Consider the following 25820-nt stretch of genomic DNA (forward strand, 5'->3'; position numbering starts at 1 on the left):
CAATTGCCTAACTACCGGCCGCAACTCTTGTATCCACCCTTCGTGGATCCACTGATTCCGACTGCCAGGAGATTAACCCTGTATTCCATCTCGTTCCCATTCGCTTGTGCTGTTTCAATTTAACCACCTCGCCTTATAGCAACTGGGGTTAGCCAGCTATGGGCCTTGGAACTAGTGGGTTGGGTTAGTAATGAATTCTTTGGGTGCAACCTTTTTCCCTTCTGTTCTTTTTACGTGCAGAAATTTTCATGAACAACCTGACCTCCTTCGGTGGAGATCAGGATGCTGGCGGACTTTCACTAAATAAAACTTCGCAGTAGGAAGCCTCTGGAGCTAGGGAGGTCCTGGGTTGAACCCTAGAGGCTGGGTTAACGATGGGTTAGGTCTGAGCTAGATTTAAATCCCATTAGAACACAAGTACTATGGGTAACATCTGAGTTGGGTTGTGAATGAATTTAAGCTCAGCTTTAAGGATAGATTTAGGTCTGCTTCCTCTCTCCTGGGAGGTGAGGTGTCTTTGAAACATTTCCTTCAAAATCGTCTGGGTTAGGACTCGGTTAAGTTATAGGTTTTGCAATAGGGGTTGGGGGTTTGGTATGAATTCTTTGAGTTCAGCCCGAGGGTTAGGACCTGAGTTAGGTTTAAATCTCGCTAGAATATAGGTACTAGAGGTACTAGGGCAACAGCTGGCTTGATTTGGGAATGGATTTGTAAAGTTCAGTTTTAGATGTATGTCTAGGTCTGCTTTCTCTCCTGGGAAATGAAGTGTCTTTAGAACATTTCCTTCGAGAAGGTTAGGCACTGAGTTAGGTCTGGGATAAGCTTCAGTGAGATGGGGTACTGACTGGAAGGTGAGCTATGTTTCAGTTGAGAACCCCTGTAAAGCAATTTATGTTATTATTACCGTATTCTCCAAAATGCATTCAACTTTGATGTTCAATCTATGGGTTAAAATTCCAGGAGTATCCCACTTTTTGTGATTAAATTCAGTATAGTAGACGACTGCATCCTACACTACGGCTTTCACAATTAACTAATGTTCCACATATACACGCGTCTCTGTACACACCCTCTTGCTTTTTAATCAACAAATGACTTCAGTTTGCCGACTGTTAGGTCGAACTTGCCCACTCTAACAGCCCACCCGCCATGAATCTTCAAATATCCCGAACGCATTAAATTTTCCAAATTGAATAAATTTTGAACTCCATTTAAACTACCGAAGTATACCTCCTGGCAGAAGGCCAATATTCGCGCGACTTTGTGTCTCATAGGGTTCAGACAGCCAGCGCCCTCGTGGCAAAGGACTCAGCATTAAACACAGGCATATAGGGTCAGGTATAGAAAAACGAAGAGGAGCGGCGCATTAAAGATAAGGCTGACACGGCGTATCTCGGCAATGAGCGGCAAGCATCAGTCGCCGAGCAGGATATCGATTTTCGCGTAAAAGCTGCGCTCTCGTTTGTCGCATAAACGCGGTTGGTCTTTCAACTTATCGCGTTCGAGCCTCGGGGAAAGCGAAACGGCTCACGCTAGGAACGAAGGCGAAAGTGAGCTGAATGATTGCGTGAACGCCACGTCGATCGCAGTTTTCTTATCACAACCGAATATCTTCACTTCCTCCAGCAGTCGTCACCCCTCCTCCTAATGTCTCCCGAGTGCTCGTCAGCAGCTCTCGATCTGGGGCGAGCAGGGGAGCACAAATGATTTCCAAGTTTCCCGCAGAACGAACCCCTTTCCCCCTGGCACGTAAACGTGGCAATGAGTTCTTAGAGCTGTTATGGTGTTTGCTCGACGGGACTCGGGTCGAGGTTGAGAGAGTTGTCCTCTCCAGGGAGCGCGACAACTTTGTTCGAGGATCGACGGAAAGGGGTTAACGGGCCCTTTGAGTGAATCGCTAACTTGGTCTCGATAATGGGGGCACTGCTGCCCCGTATTCTGGTCAGGTTCATGTACCGTTGCGACACTCGCCTATATTTGATAACGAATCTCCCAGCGTCGTATCGCGAGGGTGCATCGTTGTTCGTACTCGGTGACTTCCGCTAAATTAGCTATGCCTCGTTTATATTCCATGCTGGCCGCTTGGACAGTTTCCAGGAACTACTTATCTGATGGACGTGCACCAATAGAATCCCGCGTGGATGGCGCGTCTATTTTTCAGAGCGACCAGTGCGCCACTTCCCTGGAAGCTGCAGTTGGAAATTCGAGCGCGAGCTTGTTACCTAGTGCCTCCTAATTCGAGTTCGCAAGTTAAATTACTGTTTACGGTGGACGCTTGAAGTATACAGATTGAGACACCGGAAATGCGCGCTGTAATTTAAGGTAACTTTAAGGCCAGTCGCTCTCATATGAGACACTGGGTTATTTAGAGGCCTAGGCTGTGTCGACTATTAATAAAGAGTGTAATTAAACTCGTTTAAGAATTTACCCGCTAATGATTATATGTTATGAGGTTGGTAAGGGTGAGAATTTAATAGTGGTATGTGCTTTGGCTAACTGAGGCACATTTGTATGGATCTCAGGTTTGAGAGGTTAACTGATAAGTATAATGGAAGATTGCACATTCTCACGTGTTTGCAGAAGGATATTAAGGAAAATTAAAAATTGTTGAGGTGTGCAAAAAGTGGAAGATATTCCATGCGAAAATGACTCACCCTGTTATAAGCAGAGGTTAGGTAGTGAAAATGGATAAATTTGCATTATATTACTTAGCTTTGTTATTTTCTCAGTCGCCATGAATTGCATATACTATAATCAGCTTAATAATTTCAATGTTTAAGTTTTAAGACCTTACTATGTAATAAATGTCTTCACGATCGGGAATCCACAGTAGATATGGCTGCGATCGGTGATGTGCGCGCGCAGTAAATATGACTCGATCGCAGATGCGCGCGCAGTCGATATGGTTGCCTGCCATCGGCAACGCCTGCACCAATTGGTGTCGTACATATTCTGTGATTACGTCTACGTATTCTTTACAGATAATGATAATTATTTCGCATCTTTGATGAAGTTAATTCTTTTGCAAGTTCTTAAGTTAAATGAAGGTACTGATACTGTGCATTTCGAATATGAATCAAGACTCGTATGTACTTGATGCTTCACACTCTCTTAGATAAAGCAAGAGGTCGAGAAAAATCTTCTCGAAGGTTCAATGTTGAGGAACTCGTGACTTCTGCCTCGATGACTCCCCAAGAATATTAGCGTCTCGCGTGCAGGGGTTGAACGCATCGATGCATCGTGTCCCTGCGTTTCCGGTTCAAAGTTCTCTCGTGACAACGATCGGAATCAAGGAGCGAGGGGAACTTCTCGCGCCAGAACTTTTTCCATTTGCATAGTTTCGCGCGATCGCCACGCTGTCGTCACCCGAGTAAATTGAAACAGGAAATCGGCCGCGACTGGTTATTGTTAGCCTCGTTATCCGACGGTAATCCGTTCGAGGAGCTGGCAATCGATACGCGACGTATTTTCCATCAGCCGTCATGCTCGATTATTGATACGTCGCTTGCAGGCGTCTATCTGCTCCTATGCGTCTCCTACTCGGAGACTGAGCAGTATGAAATGACAGGAGATTTTTATAAACTGACACTTGATCCCTCGGAACTGTCGCTAATTTACGTCCTTTCCTGTTAGTCTACTATTTTCTGTCTATTTGGGATTGGAGAATTTTTAAGCCTTTATCTGTGTTTTAGTCATATGATAAATTTTATTAATTCTATCAAAGGGTTATATTAGTTTACTGCTAGATAATGAGACAGCCGCCACAGGTGGTCTTTCAGATTCTACTCTTCTCGATGTACAGGGTGTACCAGACTGAATGTGTCAAACTTTGTCAGTACTTTCAGTAGGCCCAGATAAGAAAAGAATATTAGTAAAATTATATCATAGTTACAGCATAAAATTAGTATTTAACCTGGTCCCTGCTTGTTAATTTCAAAATATAAGTAAGAAATTTCGTACAACAAATCTGTCTGTGTGTCTGAAACAATTTTACGATAAAAATCAGACTCGAGGAAGGCTTGTAAAACATGCAGGGCGGTATAATCCATCATCGGCAAATTGCAGCGGGGCGTGTACACGTTTTAAAACGTGGCAGCTCGTGGATTCCCCGATGCGGATTGAAAAAAAACTACATCAAGTGTCGGTAAAGTTTGATGGCGCGGGCACGAGCGTGCGCGCGTTATAGAAACTACGGCACGCTCGAACAAGCGCAACGGCCACTAATTAAGCTGGTCTTTAATTACTGCCGGCGCTTAGCATCTCGACCGCGGATGTTCGCTGCGTGAAATCGGCTGGAATGATGCCGGTCGCGGCATTGGCGTCTCTCGTCCCGCGACGCTGCACAAAAGAACGCGCAGTCACTTCGGAACTCGAAGGATGCACGTTGGAGGCCTCAAAGTACCGCCAAAGAAGACGCACGAAGTTGAGAATTTGGTTTGATGCAAGTTCTGCTTCGATGCATGTCCTGACTTGATATAAGCTCTGCCTAGATACATATTCATGACTTGAACTCAGTTGAAGTTATATAGTATATGAAACTAGGGTCTTGGGTTCAATATTTCTCTTTTAAGAGAAAAAATAGTGAAACACAGTCAACAAGTGAGTCTATAAAGGGAAAGTATGACTTGCTTTCAAACCCGTGTCCATTTTTGCAAATTTGCAATGACAGACCCTCGTGCTTATAACGAGAAAATACTGTACACACATCCCATAATCACTCATCCTTTTCCATTCAAAAGCTCCTCACTCCACTCACTGATATCCCCCTTTTCGATCACAATAACGCAGTGTATTTTCCTATCTGTCACTGTCCAACGTTTCCAGCGCTGAAGTGTGCGTTACCCGAAAGCAAACGTTCCCATAAATTCACGAAACGATCTGCTGACGTGTGTGAACCCCCCAGATCGAGGCGCCAGGACTCACCCCCCACTTTGCAGCTAGGGTTGAAGAGTGCATCGCCGAGGTGATAAGTGCCGATCGTCATTATCGCCAGTACTGTCTTTGATCGAAAGTATTTATTCCTGAGGATCGCCAAGCGGCGGCGCGGCGCCACGCCCGTTATTATTTCAGCGGCGGGCGGCGCGGCTGTAAAAGTGGCGTGCAGCTGCAATAGCTGCCGCCGTTTGGCCGTCCGCGGAGTCGTTGCAGCCGTGGGTGCAGCAGCCACGGTTCGATGACCCTCGGGGCTGGATTGCACCGGCGACGCTCTCGCGCATCGATACGCCTCCATATTTGCTCGACAAAAGTAACATCGAAACGTCTGTCTCTCTGCCTCTTCCCACCCCGCTATTCGGCAGCTCTTGCAGCGGGCTCTCGGGGCGTGTTGGGTGAACGGGAACGTGGGAAAAAGGGAGCGTCGCTCGAACGCGAACAAATCGTTGTAGCTCCACTCCATCCCGCTCGGGAAGTTTTGTTGTCATGTCGTTGGACTCGTGAGAAGCTTGCTCCTTAAATGGGAGCCTTCGGCGAAGCAATTTCCATGGACCGGGGTCAGAACGTAAAGCGACTCTCCTTCCTTGAACTCGATTCCAGTTCGGATCGACGTGTGTGCGTGCATTTGTGCTCCCACGAGTGAAGAGTAAAAGTCTTGTCGCTTTCTGTTTGCGTCCTCGTTTCCTCCTTGGCCCCTTCGAAAGCTGGTTGATATCTGAGAGTAAACAAAACCATCGTCGTATTCGCCCAGCTCGACAGAATCAAATTATCATGATGGAAGACTGGACCGAACACTGCCACCGCTGCGCGGCACTTTTTAAAATTCATTAGCAAATTAACCCCGCTGCCGCCCACCTCTGGCTAAAAGCCGACAGAAACACGCCATGGCACGCCTCTCGACGCTTCCTTCGGCTTCGAGGAATGGTGCATTTTCAGGGGAAAATTGCTGGCCGCTAGAGACAGTTATTATACAGGGGATGTTTATAAAATTTGTGTAATTAACTTTTTTCGCGCCCGTGATGTCTGTCAAAGTGATTCAGAAGAACTTCTGGAAAGTTTGGAAAATTATTCGTCTTGATCTGAATTTAATGTCTGACCACATTTACGTCTGTACTACTTGATGGCTGACCATACCCGCATTCGTACTACTTGAGGACTGACCATATCCGCATTCGTACTACTCATAGTCTGACCATATTTGCATTCACACTACTTAATGCCTGACTACTATATCTGCGTTTGTACTACTTAATGTCTGACTATTTCTTGTTATACTACTTACGGCTGACTATATTTTGAATTATTCTACTCAGTAGGTTCCCTGGCATATTCGTAGTTCATATTATTTACTCTGCTTAACTGGAGTTGCTTTTATGCTATGATCATTTTGCCTAGCCTCTTCACCCACTCATTAATCGATCTGATCCAGTCGGAGTCACATGTTTTGCTCAGATTGCCGGCCAGAGTTTTCCAGTTCACAAAACTTCGTAAAGTAACTTGGCTAATCACAGTCTCCCGAGTTTTTTCCCTAACTTTCGAGACGTATCTCACCCGGAAAGGCTGAAACTATTTTCATCGATGCACCGAAGAACGCCGCGTTACTCATTGTTTCGCGAGGATTTCGTCTGTTTTTCGCGTCTTTTAGGTTAAGGAAATAGCTGGAGTATCAGTCATTGATCTGTTGTATGCAGATTTATAAACTCTCCAAGGATGTCATAATTATTTAACAGGTTCAAGATATCCTTCAGGTTCTCGAGTTCTATACTAATGGGCTGATCCATATGCAGATTGTTTGACGCGTCGACTCAGCTCGCAATACGTGTGCAGCTCGGGATCTGCACGGAACGGATTCCGTAGCTCGAATTTATTTACCTCTGTGTGAATTTAAGTACACTTGCCTGGGGAATATCGAAATTCCTGTGGAGCTGCCTCAAAGGATCTCATCTTAACGACGTGAGAAATTGAATACAGTGAGATTCAGGTAGTGAGAAGAGTTTACTTGAAATTTATACGTGATATCTCCAGTGTAACGAGTGTAGCTAAAATATCTTTAACGATGTCATGCAGACAGCTCGCCTCATCAGAGGTGGCCAATTACTCGCTTCGAACGTCGATGATACGAGAATCTCCACCTACACGCCCTGGATTATTGCTGTCTACAGCAATTTACTTAAACTACGTCTCAGTGGGTGCATCTTCCAAGATGCACGCTCAGCATCAGCAGAGTCCTTCCGCGTCCTCGCGGCGACTTTCCGCGGAGTAGGAAGACCGTCTCGGCTCTTACACTTTGCGTTTTGTCGAGTCTGGTGAATCGAAGTCTGTGCGATTTGGCTGACAATGTGTATCGACCAGATAACGAAGGAAACTCGGGAATATCGAACCTCTCTGAGAGAATACTTCTTCAGCTTCAGAAGTTTCAGGATTCACTCGAAGGCGTCATGGTTTCTATTTCGCTTATTTTTCTTCGATACCCAGACATTCAACAACGCTTTCTTCCCAAGGCTAGTATCCTCCCAGCGTCGCGTCGTTCACTGAATTTCTTGGTCACCGCTGAAAGTAGAATAACTCTGTCATGTGTCAGAAACAAGTAGAAGCCAGAAAATTGAACTCTGAATATTCTATGAAAACGGTGGCAAGAAGCACGCGAGAAAAAGAACGGAGCGTTCTGTCCTGCGCGGGGAGAAGGGCCCGAAAAAGTATTTCCCTGGGGCGAAACGATGGGGATGGAAATGGGAAACGATCGGTGGAGGGGATGAAGGCTGACCGATCGTACGAATGAAAATCGAGGAACATGTTCGGGGAAAGTAAAAGAGATTGCCTGGAGAGTCTCATTGACTTTATATCGGTCATGTTCGCTATAGAACAGTACTCCCAGCCACGATCCCCATAAATCCTGTTACGTCTGCACGCGGATGCATCAATGGGTAAGGGAGGAACAGGATCCGCTCAGAAGCAGGATTGCTAATTGTACAGCGGGCGTCGTATCTCGATTTTCGGATGAGAATGCAGCGGTGTTTCACGCGTCTTTAACCACAGGAAACAGGGTCGTGGCACACAGGAAGGGTGAAGGGGTTGCGCACAGAACGTGTCGAATATACGTAAAGTCCTCGTAAATGCGATAATGTTTGTACAAGCGGTTTGCTCTCGCAAATTACGCTGCGGTTGACGCAGTGTTAATTGATAGTGGCTTTAACCGCGCAACACCTTTGCTGCCGCCTGTATTTTCCTAACGATTTCAGTGCCTGCTCACTGCTGCCCAGTTTCTACGAATCGATGGTACATTGTTGTAAAGCATTAATTTCAATTTTGCGGAGAAGGGGCGGCAACCGTCGCAATAACTCGCACAACTCGTGTCGGAGAGCGAATTGATAGGAATCAGCGCTGCTGCGCTAAAATCTCACCGCCTATAACCCCCGCGTAGCCAGAATTAATTAAAAACTTCACGTGTGGTCGTCCTCGATAAATTCCGAACGCCGCAATGGCGTAACGAGAATCATAAGCTCGACGTGGACGCCAGTTGGTCTTGCTTCCGCTTTCCAGCGCAGTTTATTGATCAAGTTATTGTTATTATTATTGCTTGTTAATCGCGAGTGTAATCGATTATCAATACGGATTAGATATTGTTGAGATTGAGAGATCTAATGCATTTTAAAGAGAGAGTGCAGATTTGAATATAAATTGGATTGTGATGCCAGAATAGCTTGGCCAGTTGATTTAAGATTTGGTGAATTTGAGGTTAATATCCATATTGCAAATGTGTCACAATCCTGTCTGCAATAATTATTCCCGCTTCCCTGGTTTATATTAATTTTCGTCCACAAGAGGTCACTACATAAGACGTGCAACTTATGGAGGGGGGAGGAGGCTTGCCTCTTTCTGCGTCCTCCGTTTGCAAGGTATATCTAGTCAAGTGCTCCTCTGGAACACAATTCATGTCTGCATGCCCTCGTGTTTCAGTGCAACGTGTTCCAAACCCACTCGCGCAGCAGAGACAAAGTGTGGGCGATAAGAGGATACGGGTTGCTGATTCCTGTTTCCTTGGAAATATTCCGAGATCCGTCACGGTTAGACTCACTCGCCCGGAAATTTCCAATTTCCCCGCGAAACGGTTTCTTTAGAAGATAGACACGCCATCCTGAGTAAAGTGAGCAAGAGCAGAAAGCTGGAACAGTAGAAGAGGCGACGAATGGCGTCGTTAACGAGCCAATAATCCTCGCCGGAACAAATCGACGAGAATCGATCTCAGCGAACCTTTCCGCACGCTCTCAGCAAAGTTATTGTTTTTTTTTTCAACGAGGATCCACCGTGAATTCGCGATTTATATTTGAGTCAGTCGCCGACAGATGGGAAGGATATATCGGGGATCGAGAATAAAAGTTGGCTTCCACTCGCGTTCGTATTCAATTGAATACCGTTCGCTGAGGGAAGTGCTTTTCCGATATTTAAATATCGTGCGCGAACGCGTCTCCGTCCCCGCGATCGGATACGCCGATTGTTCCCCTTTAATTGCGCAAGCTCTGTTACGTGTCTTGATAGAGGGCAGATTTTCGCCAGTGCCAGCGCCGATAAACAGCCGGAAATCAGGCAGAGATTATTGGATTTCCGGTAACGTCGTGTCGTTCGTCAGCTTTTATTGCCACCGTTTACGTTTACGATGGATTTACGTCCGACGGGACATTGTCTATCTCATGGTGCTATTTTTGGTCGTTTCGACCAGATGGAAGAATCTAATACGACTTTATTGTGTTCTGCTAAGATTTATGTGATGAGGTTACTCAGTTACTTGGTTACATTTTTCACGCTTTTGCCTGAATGTTCAAAGTATTCTACCTTCACAAAAGGTGTAGTAAGGGATCGGTGACGTTTTTCCGCACAAAATGAGCCCAAACACAAAGGAAATCGGCCTAAGTTGAACCTCTGATCACTTATCCGGGGTGAAATATTCAAATTATTATGATTACTTTAGTAATCATAATTGCTTTATTCAAATTACGGCGTTTTATGTCGTGTTTGGGCTCCTTCTACTCGGGAAATCTTCGACAGTCTATTGGTACCATTTTCGTTAAGATAAAATGAATATTCTAGTATATATTTTTCGTTTGATGTCTCATGCATTACATAAAATTCGACAGAGACCGAAACAGCTCTCAAGCAGGAGTAAAGCAGGTTCGAGTGCTCGTTATCGAAGGTCTTCTGAGGTTTCGATAAAACGGATAACAATGCCGGCGATGCTTGACGGAACGCAGACGAACTGCACGGCGTAAACGGCGAACAACCAAGTGATTCGCGAGTTTCGAGGACGCTCGTGGAAGTTCGCCTCGCCAAATGGATTATGGATCCTCTTTAAGGGAGGACGGAGCAGGCCCGGAGGAAGCGCAGCCCTGCCGAAGCAAACTAATATATCCTCTTAGGACTGACTGTGTTCCCGGACTAATTGGATTTGCGTCTACTCCCATAAATTTCCCGGTAATCCTCCTCGTTGTTCATGGAAATTGTAACAGTGAACGTGTCCCAGATCTGATTGAAATTTCCTGATAAAAACCACGGGGCCAGAGGTCAGAATCCCCGGTTCTACCCCCAGATGCCAGCTGAAGGGATAATCCCAGCCAGTTGATCCATCCATGGACAGCGGAATTCAGTCTTAGAAGAAACAAGGAGACTCAGTTGCCATAGGATCGCTTGCTCATTATCGGGGCATATTGTTCCTCGACTTCGTTACAGAGAATTCTATGCTCGCGCTGTTAAAATTATGCGCAAGTGGCCCGTATGGAACTCTGTGTTTGCTGTGGGGAAACTGTGCGCGCCTGCATCTTCGAGTTGGAGCGAGTTGCAAACTCTGTCTTAGTCCTAAATGGCTTACGAGCCGAGTAGGCGAGAGAACATAAAGGAAGCTTGTCTGCTCGATATTGCCGCTAGTCACCGGAGACCATCTCGTCGAATAAAGAAAGGGAAGCGCGACTCGTTCGCCGAGACCGACTGAACGTCCCTTCCAAATTGAACGAGGCTGTTTGCGTTTGCTGGGAACTTTCACGGAGATACTGTGCACCGCAGTCGGTTGTTTAACGTTGGTTATTTAACTCGGAATACAGTATAACAGTTGTCGGCAGTAGATAGCGTGGATGCAATTTCGAGTACTTGAAGGAAATCGATAGAAAGGACTGATATAAATATTATCTTGTGTTTTATTTTGTTCTTCTGGATAACTTTTTGATCTTGTGATATACTGGGATTAGAGTACATGTAGTAAGGGTAGGACTATCCCTTGAGTCAAGGACCAAATGATCAGAGGAAGTCTTCTGGGATACTTTTTGTGTTAGAGGTAACGCGTTGTAGATAAACTGCTCCTAAATTATCTACATCTGTTTTTGACGCTATGGTGGCTTTTTCATATGTCAAATTTGCATTCTATTTTCTTCTCCATTGTATCTTAAGGCCCATGTTTCCAAAATCATCCTTATCTTGTTTGGGTTAAGGTTTCAGTTAGGTTAGACTTCTCTGATACTCTTCCTTCTAACTTTTCCTTGAAAACAGTCGCGATATCTCGCACATGCTGGATTATTGATTTAGTTCTGATAGAACATAGGTCTGAAAAGTAATTAAGCTTCGCTTGTCCTTTCCATAGCCGTTTCTCAACCCCGTCGACTGAGGATTAATTGAATTTGTCTGTCTTCTAGGAGTCGTCGAGTGGAACGAATGAAATTTTACTTTCACGCAAATGGTCTGGCACTTTAGACCAATCACAGGACTCGATTGCCCGATTGTCAGCCAGGAAATTACAGGATTTCAATAATTTTCATAAAACCCCGGTACAAAAGAAAAGCAATTCTTGGCAGGAAACTGGGTCGCAAGAGTACGGTATAAAGCAGACAGTGGTTTCCAGGGGGACGCGTTTTCACCTTTCTACACGACACTCGACGAGGTTCGAGGTTATCAATGAAAACCTATTCTTTCTCGCTTATCTCCTACTTCGAACATTGCGGACATGAAGGACAAAGGGCGCAGGGTGAAGGGTACAAAGGGAGAGGCCGATCGGTGTTTCTCCAAGCAAATCCATTTAACGAGCTCAGTTCTCGAAGAGTCGTTACTGCGGAAGGGAGGCGACATTTCACGGGGTCGGGAGTAAAAATAATCCACCATTACCATTCGTCGTTACCTTTTTCAACGCGCTAGGTAGGAGCCTCAGTGGAGCACAGAGAGGAAAAAGGGTTAGAGTTTCGTGGCGGGGCTGGCCATCTCCTTCCTTCCCGATCTTCTTTTCCAACTTCGCCTCCGATCTAGAAACGGACTTGCTCACACGCGCGAACGACCAGGAAGCTTCAAACAAAAAGCAAAAGTGGGATGTCAGAGGGTGGAGGGAAAAGGACGTCAAAAGACCGAACTGATTCGGTGGCCAAATGCAATTAAAACTTTCCTACTCACGCCGGTTAATTTATCTCTGTTGCCTCGATCTGCCGGAAGCCCTGCCTCTTCGTTACTCGACGCCTGCCGCGCGCACGGTCCTCTTTTCAAACCTGCAACACCTTTCCCCTTCGCCATTGTCAAGCTTCCTCTTAAAGCCAATCGACGAACCGAAATTCTTTGATTGCTTGCGCTGTCGTAACAGGACGCTTGTAAACGTTGATAATTAACTTCTCGTAGATGTCAGCGGTCTTGTGAGTTTCCGCTCAATCGCGTCGAATATAGTCTAACATTGTTATCGAGCATAAGTGATAAATAACAAACGCGTAAGTTCCATACGATAAACGGCGAAACATGTAAAATCAGTGGAACATAGCGACCTTGATCAGACACGCTCAGTGATATAATACGGAGTACTCTCCGTGAGTGAAGCAGCAGGTAGGTAAATGGAAGAAGGAAAATAATTGCAAAATGGGTTACGAGTGAAGCCCGGCGTGGAAATGAAAGGCGTGGAGCACGTTCGCGCATTCAGCGAATTTATTAAAAAAGAGTATAGATGGAGAGGGACATCGCTGCAAGGGTAGGTTCCGTATTATGGGTTAATTGAGGGTGAGCAATTGAGTGTCGGGAGGGTACCTCTCTACTGACATATTTTCAGGATATTTATGCGCTGGAAACTCCTGGCGAGTAGGCTGTTATGCGGCAAATTGAATCAAATACAAGTTCTTACTTTTTTTGAGATTTAATGCAAAAAAGGTGAAGCCTTTTCTAAAGAGCGTTGCTGTAATTGCATGTATGCAAGTTGTTCTAGGTGAATAGGTATAATGGATGAAATGGGTTAAAATTGTTGAATACTGACATTAACATAGAATTATTCATTTCATATGCAGCAGCGTGAAACTTGATTAAAGGTAGAAAATTGCCTGCTATAACCTCGTAATTTAATAGCAATAAGAGAGACACACGAGTGAAAATGTTTTGCGATAGGTGTGAGTCAGAAAAAGAAGAAAAATAGCTTTCAATAGCGGTAAAGATGTTCAAATTTTAACACTGCTGCCGCAAAAGACGAAGTCGATATGTTAGAAATGCTAGGAGACATAACGAATAACCCCCCACAGCACAGTGGTGACCGTAAAACTGGATCGTCCGTAGTCAGACACGCCCAGTCTTTCAGACAAAGATTGGTTTGGCCAACAAATCGCTCCCTTTTCTCTCTCACATGAGCGATCCCTAGAAAACGCTCCTTCTTCAGGTTCGTTCGATCCAACAAAGCTTTTTGTCTCGAATAAATTTACGGCGAGCCAGGCTGGACGCAGCCGGTGGATCCTGAATATGCGAACGAGACGCCGAGCATCGTCGCGGTAAGCTGAAAGGAGAAACGAGACAAAAACTTCTTCGTCCCAGCTGGTCAGACTTTTTTATCAGCAGTCTGGGGCTCGTTCTTGTCGACGAGATGTTCAAAAATCGCTTAGTCCTAGCGGATAGGCGGTCGATAAGGGAAACCACCGGCTGATATATGACGTCATTTCCGCCCCGCTCGTCCTGTTTCACCTGGATGATCACATTCTTGCTGCTCGGTGTTCTACCAACGCAGGCTTCTTATCCAGACCAGAAATCACCAATGTAATATGATTTTCTCCATTGTCCCCACGTGTAGACTGCATATCTTCTCGTTGCTGCGCCACAGAAAACTTAGTGTGTCGTTTGTTCTTATTCATGTGTTAATTTCCAGAGCACAGGGTCACCCTTTATGGCTGCGTACCAAGGCGGTCTTTTCTTGCGCAATAACGAAGGAAAGTTTTCTTTCTCTGTTCTAGTGAGCCTTTATACTGTGACATTTAATGATGAAGCAATGATCGTGAAGATAGAAATAGAGAGAGAGAAACGCGTGTATTTTGTTCTGGGCCTGCTAGTTGACTTCCTAGTAAGGATACTTAATAGAGCTATGCTTGAATACATAAGTTCCACCTTTTGGAAGGTACTAATCCTGTCACATGAAAAGTCCCCTGAAATTCATTAAGGTGAATTTTGTAGGTGAATATTGTAGGTGAATTTTAAAATCTTTAGTGGCGAAGTGTTGGAGATTTCACTACAAGATCAGGGCCCAAAAAATTCCCAAAATTTTCACAGCCCAAAAGATTCACAGCTGCTTTGTGAATCCTGAGACATTTCTGGAATTTCCTGGCAAAAAATGAGCCACCTATCCAACGCGTGAAAAACAAACAATCGTTTTACTATTGAACATGCCGAAACGGTGCCGTGGCAAAGGTTCACAGAGAAGTTTCAGAAATAGGCTGACGGGAAACGGTGCCGACAAAAATTCCAGGCTACAAATTGCCACAGAGGTTCTCAGTTACCACGTTTCCTGGACATACTGAAGAATGCCTGTACCACCTTTATCCAGGGGCGTTCTCTCCTCCACAGCGCTCGTATTACGATTCCGTTTCGAGACATCGACGTGTCTTGCTGACGTTCGAGGAATTCTCATAGCGTTCTCCCTGGTGATCCCGGGAGGCGGCGGATTTACGTTCTGCGTTCCAAACGATCGAGCGCGATTCGTCAAAGAAGAAGGATCCTCTTTGAGCGTAAATAAATCCATGTCCAATTTCCTGCTTTCACTGTTCGAAGACACTTCAACCATAGAGGTGTCACGGATTCTTGTGATACGAGGACTGTTATTGAAGGGCGTTCCCAGCGTTATTCAAGCAGATCATGTTTCCCATTTGGTTCTTGAGTGTTGAGTGGAGAGTTATATAATACGCGAAAGAATTATCTGCGGAAATATTGAGAAATGTTAGGGGGATTCAAGTCAGATTTCTGAGAAAGAGAAATATAGTTAAGCATCAATTCAGGATTTAGGAACCCTACAGACAGTCAACTCCTTGACTTCGGTGCAGAGCAGATGGCCTTTAGTCCTCTTCCCCTTAAGCGAGGCGACCAAATCTACACAGTTGCGAGAGTGGTTGCTTTTCCACAGGGACATGAAATTTATATACAGATGTGTACGTACATCAAATCTTGGAGCGTATTCCTAGATGGATCACACAATACAGAGGTTATAATAGTGCAGAAAAGTTTAATCAGTTGGTACCACATTCCACTACAGTTCATTTATTACAAATACCTCAACAGGATTATCATCGCGACATAATTTTTGAAACATGTAGTTTCCAGTCTCAGAAACCTTTCCTTGTGTGATCTTCCACGCAGCAAGATCCACCCCATAAACTCCTGAATATTTTCTGACGGTGGCCAAGCATACTCAAGTCTCCTCAAACGGAGGAATGCATAATTTAAGTTCCGGTGCATAATTTCTGTATTCTGAGTCGAAGAAGCTGGAACCGTCCGCTGTTTAAACATTTCACGGGGTCCCCAGGGGTAAAGAGGACACTGTGAGAACCTGGACAAATGGCAGCACATGGTTCTTTCTCGGCTCTGTCCTCATATTTTTCCACTTCCAAAATTTCTCCGAGGAGCCGTTAAAGCGCAATATCACGAAATTCACCGTGCGCATGGGCATTACAGACCGATCCACATACGTCGCGTAAACTGATAAATACATAGAAGCGATACTGGGAAGTGCTGGATCGAAACGGGGGAGGCTGAGAGAGGGAGGGGAGTTGGAAGTGGTAGATAAGGGCTGGAGACCAAGGGAACGCGGTTAAGAGGGGCTGAAGGCGAATAAGACAGACCGAGATGGAGAAAGTGAAACTGAAATTACGTGAGACAGGGTGGCAGGGGTGAAGGGGAGGAGAAGATATGGTGTAACGGGTGGAAAGTGGATCGTGCCGAGTGTGGAATAGCTGTAGTGAGCGTGGGAGAAGAAAACACGATGCTCTCGTATTTTTCCATTCGTTCGTCTCCAGAGAAAACTCCGATGCATATCCTTCTGTTTTCTTTCGACATTCAATTTCCATAACATTAGACTGCTTATACGTAAACAGGCACAGCGGGTTTTCTAGTCCTTCCGCTTTGAGATCGTCACCCAATGAACGACCCTAAAGAGCGCTTTTACATGGCAGTGTCTTTTTATAAATAACCTAAACATGCTTCACTATTCTTTTAGTGAAATTTTACAAACAGTCAGGTAATCACTTTACTTGTGTCTTTACTTTTCGTCCTACGGATGGAATCAGTAGAGTACACATCACGAATGGTTAGGCATGTGTTATTTTTTCATGAAAAATAATTTGTGATTTTCCAGAAACACTCTGCACGTTCATAGCTGTCACTTTTCAAATAAAAATTTGCGCCTGTCTATTTTAACACCTTTCCGCAACTGTTTCGCGGTACCTACCATAACCATACACATTTATTCAGATATTTTCCGCTCATAAAGCCACCATTTTTTGAACACCCACACCGCGTTTAACTTCGTAACGAAAGTCAAAGGGGCAGGCAACAAAAACGATCCAGGCAAACGCTTCTCGCGACACACGATGCGAGCAGAATGCACGGTTCTCAAACCGCGCTGCAGCGTTAACAACGCGTCTTCTCTTGCATTAAAATAGTGCGCACAGGACAAACTGGTCTGCTCTGAATTTATTTTCGTTGCATTATTACGACAGTGTAGGCAGCCACCGTACCTCGAACTGCTCTGTGTAACACTCTTCAGTGCAATTTCAAGCAGAATGCCCGCGTAAAAACACGATTTACACGACGATAATAATCGCACCCCAGCGATTCCTGTCGCTTTTCAGACGAAAATTGCACGAGCGGCATGTAACGGATAGAAAACTACGGCGATTACTGCGGTAGTACCACGAAATCGCAGATAGTTTATAAAAGAGAACATATTAAACGTTTACGTCGCGAAAAATTTTATTCAGCCCTTTGACATACAGTGTCTATACTATTGAAGACGTCACAGTATTCATATAAAGCTTTCATACAATCTTTTTAAAATGTAGATCAATTCAAAGAGCCCATCACATTTTTGCGGTAGTGAAAAAAATTAGACTACACATTGTAAGGAATAGGAGAAGGAAACAAAATTGCCACAGACAGTGATCTTCAACAAATCAGTCGTAAGCAAGGCCAACAATCCCTGATCGTAAGACCAGAAGCTCGGCGTATCTCGATTTGAAACTCGTCTATATATAAGAGAGAGAGTGAGGCTTCTTCCGAGCGAGAATGAATTAGCGCCGTCAAACCTCTAGCGGCGAGCGGCGAACTAAGTCGGCCCTTAGTCGCCCGGAGAGCCGAATTTATTAGCCAATATTAGAAACGACTTTATATTCAAGCTATCTAACAGGAATTTATGTCTACAGTGTAATTGAATTATTTAAAAGTATAAATTTTACAAATACGTATTTATTTACAGTACTAATAGTTAATGATATACAAATATACTAATTAATAGTATACGTACTGAAAATTGCAAAGTTTGATAGAATATAGGGACTCGTTAAAATTTTTTTCGGAACTGCAGTTTGCGGTATCATATATTTTGAACCTTCCTCTTCAATTTAAAAAAAAAGATCAAGTCGCTGCGATTTTTTTCGCTAAGTTACAGCAATTTAAAGAAATCCTTGCATTTCGACAACAGCATGAATAGGACTCGTATATGGCAAAAATGCAAGGGTTACTTTGAAGTATTGTAACTTTGCGAAAAAAAATCGTAGCGACTTGATCTTTCTTTTAGATTGAAGAGGAAGGTTCAAACTATATGATACTGCAAACTGCAGTTCCGAAAAAAATTTTAACGAGTCCCTATATTCTATCAAACTTTGCAATTTTCAGTACGTATATTATTAATTAGTATATTTGTATATCATTAACTATTAGTACTGTAAATAAATACGTATTTGTAAAATTTATACTTTTAAATAATTCAATTACACTGTAGACATTAAATTCCTGTTAGATAGCTTGAATATAAAGTCGTTTCTAATATTGGCTAATAAATTCGGCGCTCCGGGCGACTAAGGGCCGACTTAGTTCGCCGCTCGCCGCTAGAGGTCTGACGGCGCTAATTCATTCTCGCTCGCGCGGAACTTCAGTCTGTCTTATATATAAGCGCGTTCGAGGTGTCGACGTAAGTCATTCGGGTCCTACGATTATGGACCTTAGGCAAATTTTTCACTGATCTAGCGTTGCCTGCTGTTGAAAATAATAATTCTTCTCGGTTTTGTTTTATGCAAAGTCGTTTATGACTTTAATAATATAACTTATTTACATATACAATATAAATTTTTAATAAAATTATTACGGAATTATTAACAAATTGTAAAGCTGTCATTTCACGGGGAAGTTTGCACACTGTGGAGTTAAAATTTCAGATTTTATTGAAATTTTAATCTGTGTAGTTAGTTATTAATAATATTTAGTAATATTATAAAGTAATTTTTGAAAAATTGTAAATTATTGATTTTATAGATATGGAAAGTGTATAGTGCTAATTTTTTTTTTTTAAATAGAAACTCTTGAACTACTAAAGACACGAGAATGTATTTTTGGCTAGTTATAGCAGTGAACACATAATACTACTAAAGAAAAAAATTGTTTCAGTTTAGAAAGTTCTTTTTAAACATTTTTTCTGTAATTGTTTTAAAGAAATTCGATGTTTTTAGTACCGTGCACGATTTTAAGTGTTTGAAAAGGTGAGGCTACAGTCCTTCCTATCCGTGCTTTTTATGGACATATTTTCAAAAATATGGATATTTGCAAATTGACCAAATGAAAATTGATTGAATGTAACGCTGCATCATGTTGAAGCGTACCACCGTATGCAGCATAGATCGTAGAGCACTAGAGGTTACGTATTTACTTAAAATAATTATAGAAAAAGTGTTTAAAAAGAAGCTTTTTCTAAACTGAAATAATTTTTTTTAGTATTCTTGTGTTCAGTATAACTACCCAGAAGCATATTCTCGGACGTTTAATAGTTTGAGTTACAATTTTTTGAAAATAGTTACCACTATACTTTGCCTACCTCCAAAGTCAATAATTTTCGAAATTTTGGAAAATCCTTGTACATATGTTTAAATATCATTAAAGCCTATAACATTATGACCCTAGGGGGACCGAAATCAGTCGTTCGAGGATTAATATAGATAAGAATTAATTCAGGCTTTAGGAACTTGGCATGTAGGCAACCCCTTTACCTGGGTGCAGAGCGGTTCTAACCTAACATTTTCAGCAAACGTAAATCTTATACCTACTCCAAAATTTCCGAATACATCTTCCTGCCTGTGCACTAGCTACGTGATCCTCAAAAGAAAGAAAAGCGCAAGGATCACCATGTATAATTGTAACGCTGGCAGGCTCGTCTAATCCACGCGGTGCTGTATCTTTCTAGAACCATAATTCTCGTCTTCCTCGCGAGAACAGTCGTAGGTTTTGCTCCTTGAGCGGCTTATCCAGCGTGCTCTTATTTTCCTTCTTATGCTTGCAGTTTTCCTGCTGAAACAAAGATTGTAGAAGTATCTAGATCGTGTCGGCCGCCTAGCGTCCTCGCTAAATCCTTATTCGTTAGAAATGGAAAGCTTTGTTGGAAATCGGAATTTAATTGCTGGATCAAGGGATTTGTTAGGCGTATTCTTAATGACGCTTTCTTTCCTGGAGAAAACGAGTACTCTGCGATCGGTGCAGATGTATGTCAGATTACGAGTTCCTGATTCCCTTTTAATGGCTTGGAGTCAGTGCTGGAAGGGTGGCTGTGAATCTCACTAGTTTCGATAGTGTCCGTGGGTCTCTTAACAGAATCACTAATCTTTGAACACGGATTACCCTTCGCTAAGTGTGCAATGGGTCGAAAAATGGCTTGTGTTATAATGTGTGTCTAGGGATATTCTTAAGCGTTCTTTTATGGATTGAAAACGGAGGGAAAATAATTTGCCTTGCATTTAAAAGCTTCAAACACTATTCAGTAACCTCGTGTGCGGTAGTCCTAATCCTTTAAGTGTAGCAGCTCAAGCACATTTTACTCATCCCCTTTTAGTGGAGGTTTAGCTCTGTGCCAAAATGACCCTACATGTGTCCACAACACCCGCTTCTAGAATATCTAGCTTCAAAAGGTTAAATCACCTTCCGCAATTGTCATGTTTCGCTGAAGCTTACATATGTATATGTATATTCCTGGAACAAGAGGACTCCATTTTCTAAGCATCCAATTGTCACCGAAAATCTGATCAATACTTCAGTGAATCAATAACAAATTGAAGGTGTTTCAACACCTTTCATGTCCTCGAAGCAATCATGTATTCAGCGGGCCATTGTCAGTCTCGCAGTTTCCCTGAAAATAATAGGAATTTAACAATTAGGAATAATGTCTTGTATCTCGCAATGGCGGCCCAGTGCTCTCTCAACGACTTGATTGCTGATATCTGGTGCGATGGAATTGTAACCAATTTGACATTCGTCGACTTTGTCTCCTATTGTACAGTACCATACGAGCACTGAACCGATTCAATGCGAGGTGCTGATTAGTGACAGCGACCTGATCGATGTACGAGCTCAGCGAACCTAGACAGTGTTATATTAATGTTCCCTCAGGATTTTTAAATCGTGTTACACGAGATTTAATACCATGAGCCATGATACCAGGCTACAGTTACACGGGAAGAGGGAGGGTGGTTCGTGCTAATTGATGCTCAAAGCTTTTTCGTGATGCTTTGAAATTGGATTACCCAGATGCGCCAGGGTGCACAGTTTGGTTTCGCTTTGTGAGGAAGATCAGTGTCCCAAATGTATTGGTAATAGACCACGGGATACCTGTCAAAGGAAACCGAACTTGTCATCACGTGTCTCAAGGTTCATTTTGTTAAATGGCTTCCTACTTCTACCGAGAACATCTTCGCTGAAGGATGTTCAACTGGGCGGTCACGAGTGACACATTTTTCATGATAATACTGGGTAGGGAAGATGTTTTCCGCGAACTGTTCCAACCTATACCGCTTCGACTGGTAAGATGATTTGTTGGGTTTCTCTATGACCGAGGCGCGTTCTTTCCTCTCTCGTTTCCGTTGGCCATGCCTTTGAAACCCAATAAATCCGTCCTCCAGTAACTAGAAACACTCGAGACACAGCGAAGTACCTGCTGAGATATCCGATCACTTCATCCTACTTTTCTTTCTTTTTCAGAACCTGAAGAACCAGATCATGACGACGAACGTTTGGGTGGAACAAGTGAGTACATCTTTCTTATTCCTAGTGCGCCCTATCGTTCCCCTTCGAGCGGGCAAAGGACATAAACTGATCAGATTAATCGACTCGAAAGGGGATGCAGTAAAATATTAAATTACGCTGGAGAAGCTCGGGGCCAGAAAAATAATTCCTTTTGATGCCTCGCTCGAGACCGTCAAAAGGATTCTTCGGGCACTGTGCACTTCGGTGCGCCGAAATTAAATATATGGCCGCGTTTCCATTTTCTCCCGGGCTCGCTCGCAATTGCACTGGACCAGTCTCCGAAGTTAACGAACCGTGACGAAGTAGATTCGCAAAACGATCCGCTGGTAGCAGGAATAGTGCGCCCAGGACCTTCTGCCTTCCGGGAGACAGGATGGACGAGTCTCCGTGGGACGAGAACGATTGGGAAAGAGTCCGCTCGACCAGCGAAACGCGATTTCCTCGAGTAACGATATCTGGAGTTGTAGGGCTAGGGGGAATCGGGTGCTCGAGGGGAGAGCTAGCCTGGCGGCGTCACTTTGACCGATAGGATCTCTCCCCCCCGCGAAGTTTGGAATTTCAAAGCGGGCGAATTTCATTTCTGCTGCCTGTCGACGACGAAATCCGAACAGAGCTGCTAGCCGATCCTTATTGGCACTCCTTGAAATTTCAGACGTCTCAGACGCTTCTAGTTTTACGACGCTCTGGCTCCTTCATTTTTCTACGCCGTGATTTGTTGCCTGGGGTTTAAGGAAGTTTTATGGAAGGGCGCAGTTTTTTACGATGAGATCTCAAAGTGAATTCATAGTTTTGGTGGATTGTAGTTTACCTAGTTGTAGAAATTTATCTCTACTTTTTTAAAGTTTATTAATGCATTGATTAGGTTTTTCTGAAAAAATGGACGGATTATGGTTAATTTGAATTAGTTATTGTTAATACTAGTTCGATTTAATGCGTGTCTGGGTTCATTTTCCTTGGGAACGCTTCAGCAATTCGTTTATACTGCTTTCTTAAAGATAAGACAATAATTATAAAAATCAGGGTTTTGATAAATAATCTACTTCATGCTATTTTTGAATCCTTTCCTATTTCCAAGAATACTGATGTCAACCTTCTATCACACATATCTCGGAGTCTTTGATATTCACTCGAAAATCTTTCTCTCTGATTCAATCCCAATTCCATCTTCACGCAAGCAAGGGACCAACATAATCAAGCATAGATCACATTTAAAATTTCATTTGCAAGGTCTTCATCCACCTAATAACTCTGAATTCGCCGCAGCGCAACAAGAGAACCGTCAAAAGTAATCCTCGGACCCTCCAACGCCTCAGCACTTGACAGACTGAAAGAAATCAGCCTCGCTCGTCCGAATTTTTCCTAATAGCGGTGGGGATCGGTTGCCAGGCAATTGGCAAGATAGCCACTAGCTTTTTTGCCGCTGTTCGCCTCCCTTGGCTCGTCGCGACCGTTTGTCCGCCTGAATGGATCTCGCGCCCCTTTTTCTTGCATCGGCTCGAGCAACCCGCCACGGCGACTGGAGAGCGTCGAGGGGACACAGAGTGGCTTGGGAAGGTGTGCTGTCAGCCAGACCGTCTTGCCAAGCCAAGAGCTTCCCTTCTTCACCGCTTCCGCGGAATTGTTTGGTATTGTTGGTGAAGGAAGTTGGGACGCGAGATGAGTAAACAGTCGCGACTTCGACGATCGGGTGAACATTTTGGACTTTGTTGACGTGCTCTGACGCCACAGATGAGAGGATGTCACTGTTTTCATAGCCTTCCAAGGAACCGAGGATGGCAATTTTGGTATTCTGAGTTGACGTTGCCGAAGACCGACTTGCTTCATGGTAATTCTACTCGTTTCTATTGATCCTAGGAGGGACTAATTTTCTCCTGAGATTGCTGGCTGTTCATGTTCCTCGCAGAAGAGGCTAAGAGGCATTCTGACTAGTTTTTAGTAACACTACTTCCTCTCTGAAGAAACACGCGATCCTCCAGAATTTCTGTTATTTAATCTCAGCAGTCTGTTCATCATTGCCAAAAGTTGGCCCATTCCTATTCACTGTGAGCCTTGCCAAACACCACGATCCAGACCTGACAAGCCTTAGCACCTTGTCAGCTCACATCATCAGCCTGCATGTTACTCTGTCATTTGCATCTCCCGAATCCTCAGAAGGAAATTGATCTGTCATCGCTTTTACGAATACATCGTTTCTCGATCTGATTGCCAGTCTGAAGCGGTTCCAGGTTCACGTTTGTCAGTCTGCGACCTGCTCCTGTCGTCGACGAAATAAGCCAGCAATCTTTGCACCAACCGCACAACTTTCGCAGTTGTGAATTTCCTCTCTGGAATTCCAACAGCTTCGTATGCGTCGAATATCCTCGAAGCCAAGCCGCGATGAGTTGAAAGATGTCTGGAAACGCGCAAACATCCAGATATCCACGATTTTAAAGGATTACAAGCTGATTCCTACATAGCACAGAAACGTCTTAAAATCATTCAGTAAAGTTCTAAAAATGTCCAAATGGTGTCTTTGCAACGTCCAAAGTTGCAAATCAGCAGCGTGTCTTTAGAACGTCTTAAAATATATTCATAAGACGGTTCAAAGATATCGTGAGACCTTTCGGACATAAAATAAACATAAAATATATCTTCGAGATGTGGAGCTCCTTGCTGCTCTCTCCAGCAGGGTAAGTCGAACGAAATTTTGGCTTCCTTGGCTGAGAAGCCGAGTCTTTGGGGCCTTCCAATAACGCGACTGCTTTCGACAACCTTGTACAACCAAGGGTTCTGCGTTCCATCGATTTTTGCCGCGAGCTACTGACTCTATTTCTACGTGGCATTCCGCATCGGTCGTTCTATAATTAATTTCACGCGTTGGTGTCAAACGGCCGTCGTAAAAATACTGAAACCTCTTCTTTTTTTTCGTTATAGCACTGTTGCTTCTGCGATCTATTTTCGCTCTGCGGAGTTTATTACGGAAACTCTGCGGAAAATTCTATCCAAGCTCCGAGAAACTTCGCTGCTTTCTGAATCCCCACAGATCGATTGGGTATTTTCTGTTCAAATAACAAAAATGCGCGCGGTTGAGGGTGGAAGGATTTATAGGGCGGCCTAATAATTTATGGCGGGATTTTTCGAAGACCTGTGCAGTGGCGTAGCTAGGGATCATTGGTCTCTTATACAGAAATCTTCTGGGACCCTTACCCCATTATTTTCTCCATATTACCGAAGCACATTATTTATGTTATGCTCGCTCTATAACTAAAATATAGATTCAAGCAAAAATGATTACCAAATTATTAATTAATAAGGGATCAACTAAAATGCATAGCAAGAACTAAAGGAAGAAACACACATTTATTTCATATGTGAAAAATAGTTACATTACGAATGAAAGAAATATTTTAGGAAAATATAAAAACACGCAGCATATACAAATATGTCTCTTCTAAGGATCTAAACTGCAATTTGTAGTTTATGAACCCAGGATGCATAAATCAGTGGGTCTTCTGCTGGACTTAGCCTCTCACACACCGCACACAGCAGCCTATAGCTACGCCACTGGTCCAGCACTGGAGATTCGATAGCGATCTGGAATGAAGAATCAGGGACGAATGAAATACGAATTGTAGGGGTGGCTCCGAAAGCGATATTCACCCTCGACGCGGAAAACTAACAAGCCGCATTTGTCAAACGGCTTCGTAACCGATATCCGAAGCGGTTTCCCTCGCGGGGGAGGGGAAGCATTCCCAGGCAAATTGACGTCGTTTTTTCTTCCTATGAGCGGCGCCGCGGCCCGTCGCGATTTTACGACGTCGTACGATGGTCCTCGCGGCGGGAAGCTCGGCAGCAGAGAAATCTGAATGCGAACGTCGCGCGGTGTAATTTATTGTTCGGCCGAGGCGCAGTAAATTTTTATGGACCACGAAGCGACTCGTTCGCCACTCCGAGCCCTGAATAATACACGCTCGAGTTCACGCTAATCCTCTTACTTAAAAAAGAGGATTTGCAACAATTTCCTGCTTAATGATTCATGGAGAACATTGTATCCACTTGTCTCCTCGTCGAGCTCCCTCATTAAGGAGTTACATCCGCTTAGAGGCTTACGACAAGATGCGCGTTCAGGACGTTCTTTTTTAGGAAAAAGTGTGAAATATATTCTGACTGGGAAATGGAGTCCTGGGATTATACAGGGTGTCGCGAAATTGGAGGGCAGGCGATAGATGATATTTCTGTCGGGAAGTATGAAGCTAAATGTGAAACAAAATTTATTGTTATGACAGTTTATAGTCGAGCTGATGGTAGATCTTTTAAAACGGAGCATAAGGATTAAAAAACATACATTTTGTGTTACTGGAGACGGATTATCTAATCGTAAT

The 25820-nt window shown here is 43.8% G+C and overlaps 1 protein-coding gene across 1 annotated transcript in view; it reads left to right on the top strand.

Moving 5' to 3' along the window:
- Nachralpha1 (nicotinic acetylcholine receptor alpha1) overlaps positions 1 to 25820 on the top strand; it is a 138807-nt gene that overhangs the window by 72874 nt on the left and 40113 nt on the right. Inside the window, exon 3 of the mRNA XM_076382592.1 lies at positions 21415 to 21459. Coding sequence (XP_076238707.1) covers positions 21415 to 21459 — 45 coding nt within the window. The remainder of the gene's footprint in view (positions 1 to 21414; positions 21460 to 25820) is intronic.

Source organism: Calliopsis andreniformis, chromosome 7, assembly GCF_051401765.1.
Source record: "Calliopsis andreniformis isolate RMS-2024a chromosome 7, iyCalAndr_principal, whole genome shotgun sequence".
Lineage (NCBI taxonomy): Eukaryota > Metazoa > Arthropoda > Insecta > Hymenoptera > Andrenidae > Calliopsis > Calliopsis andreniformis.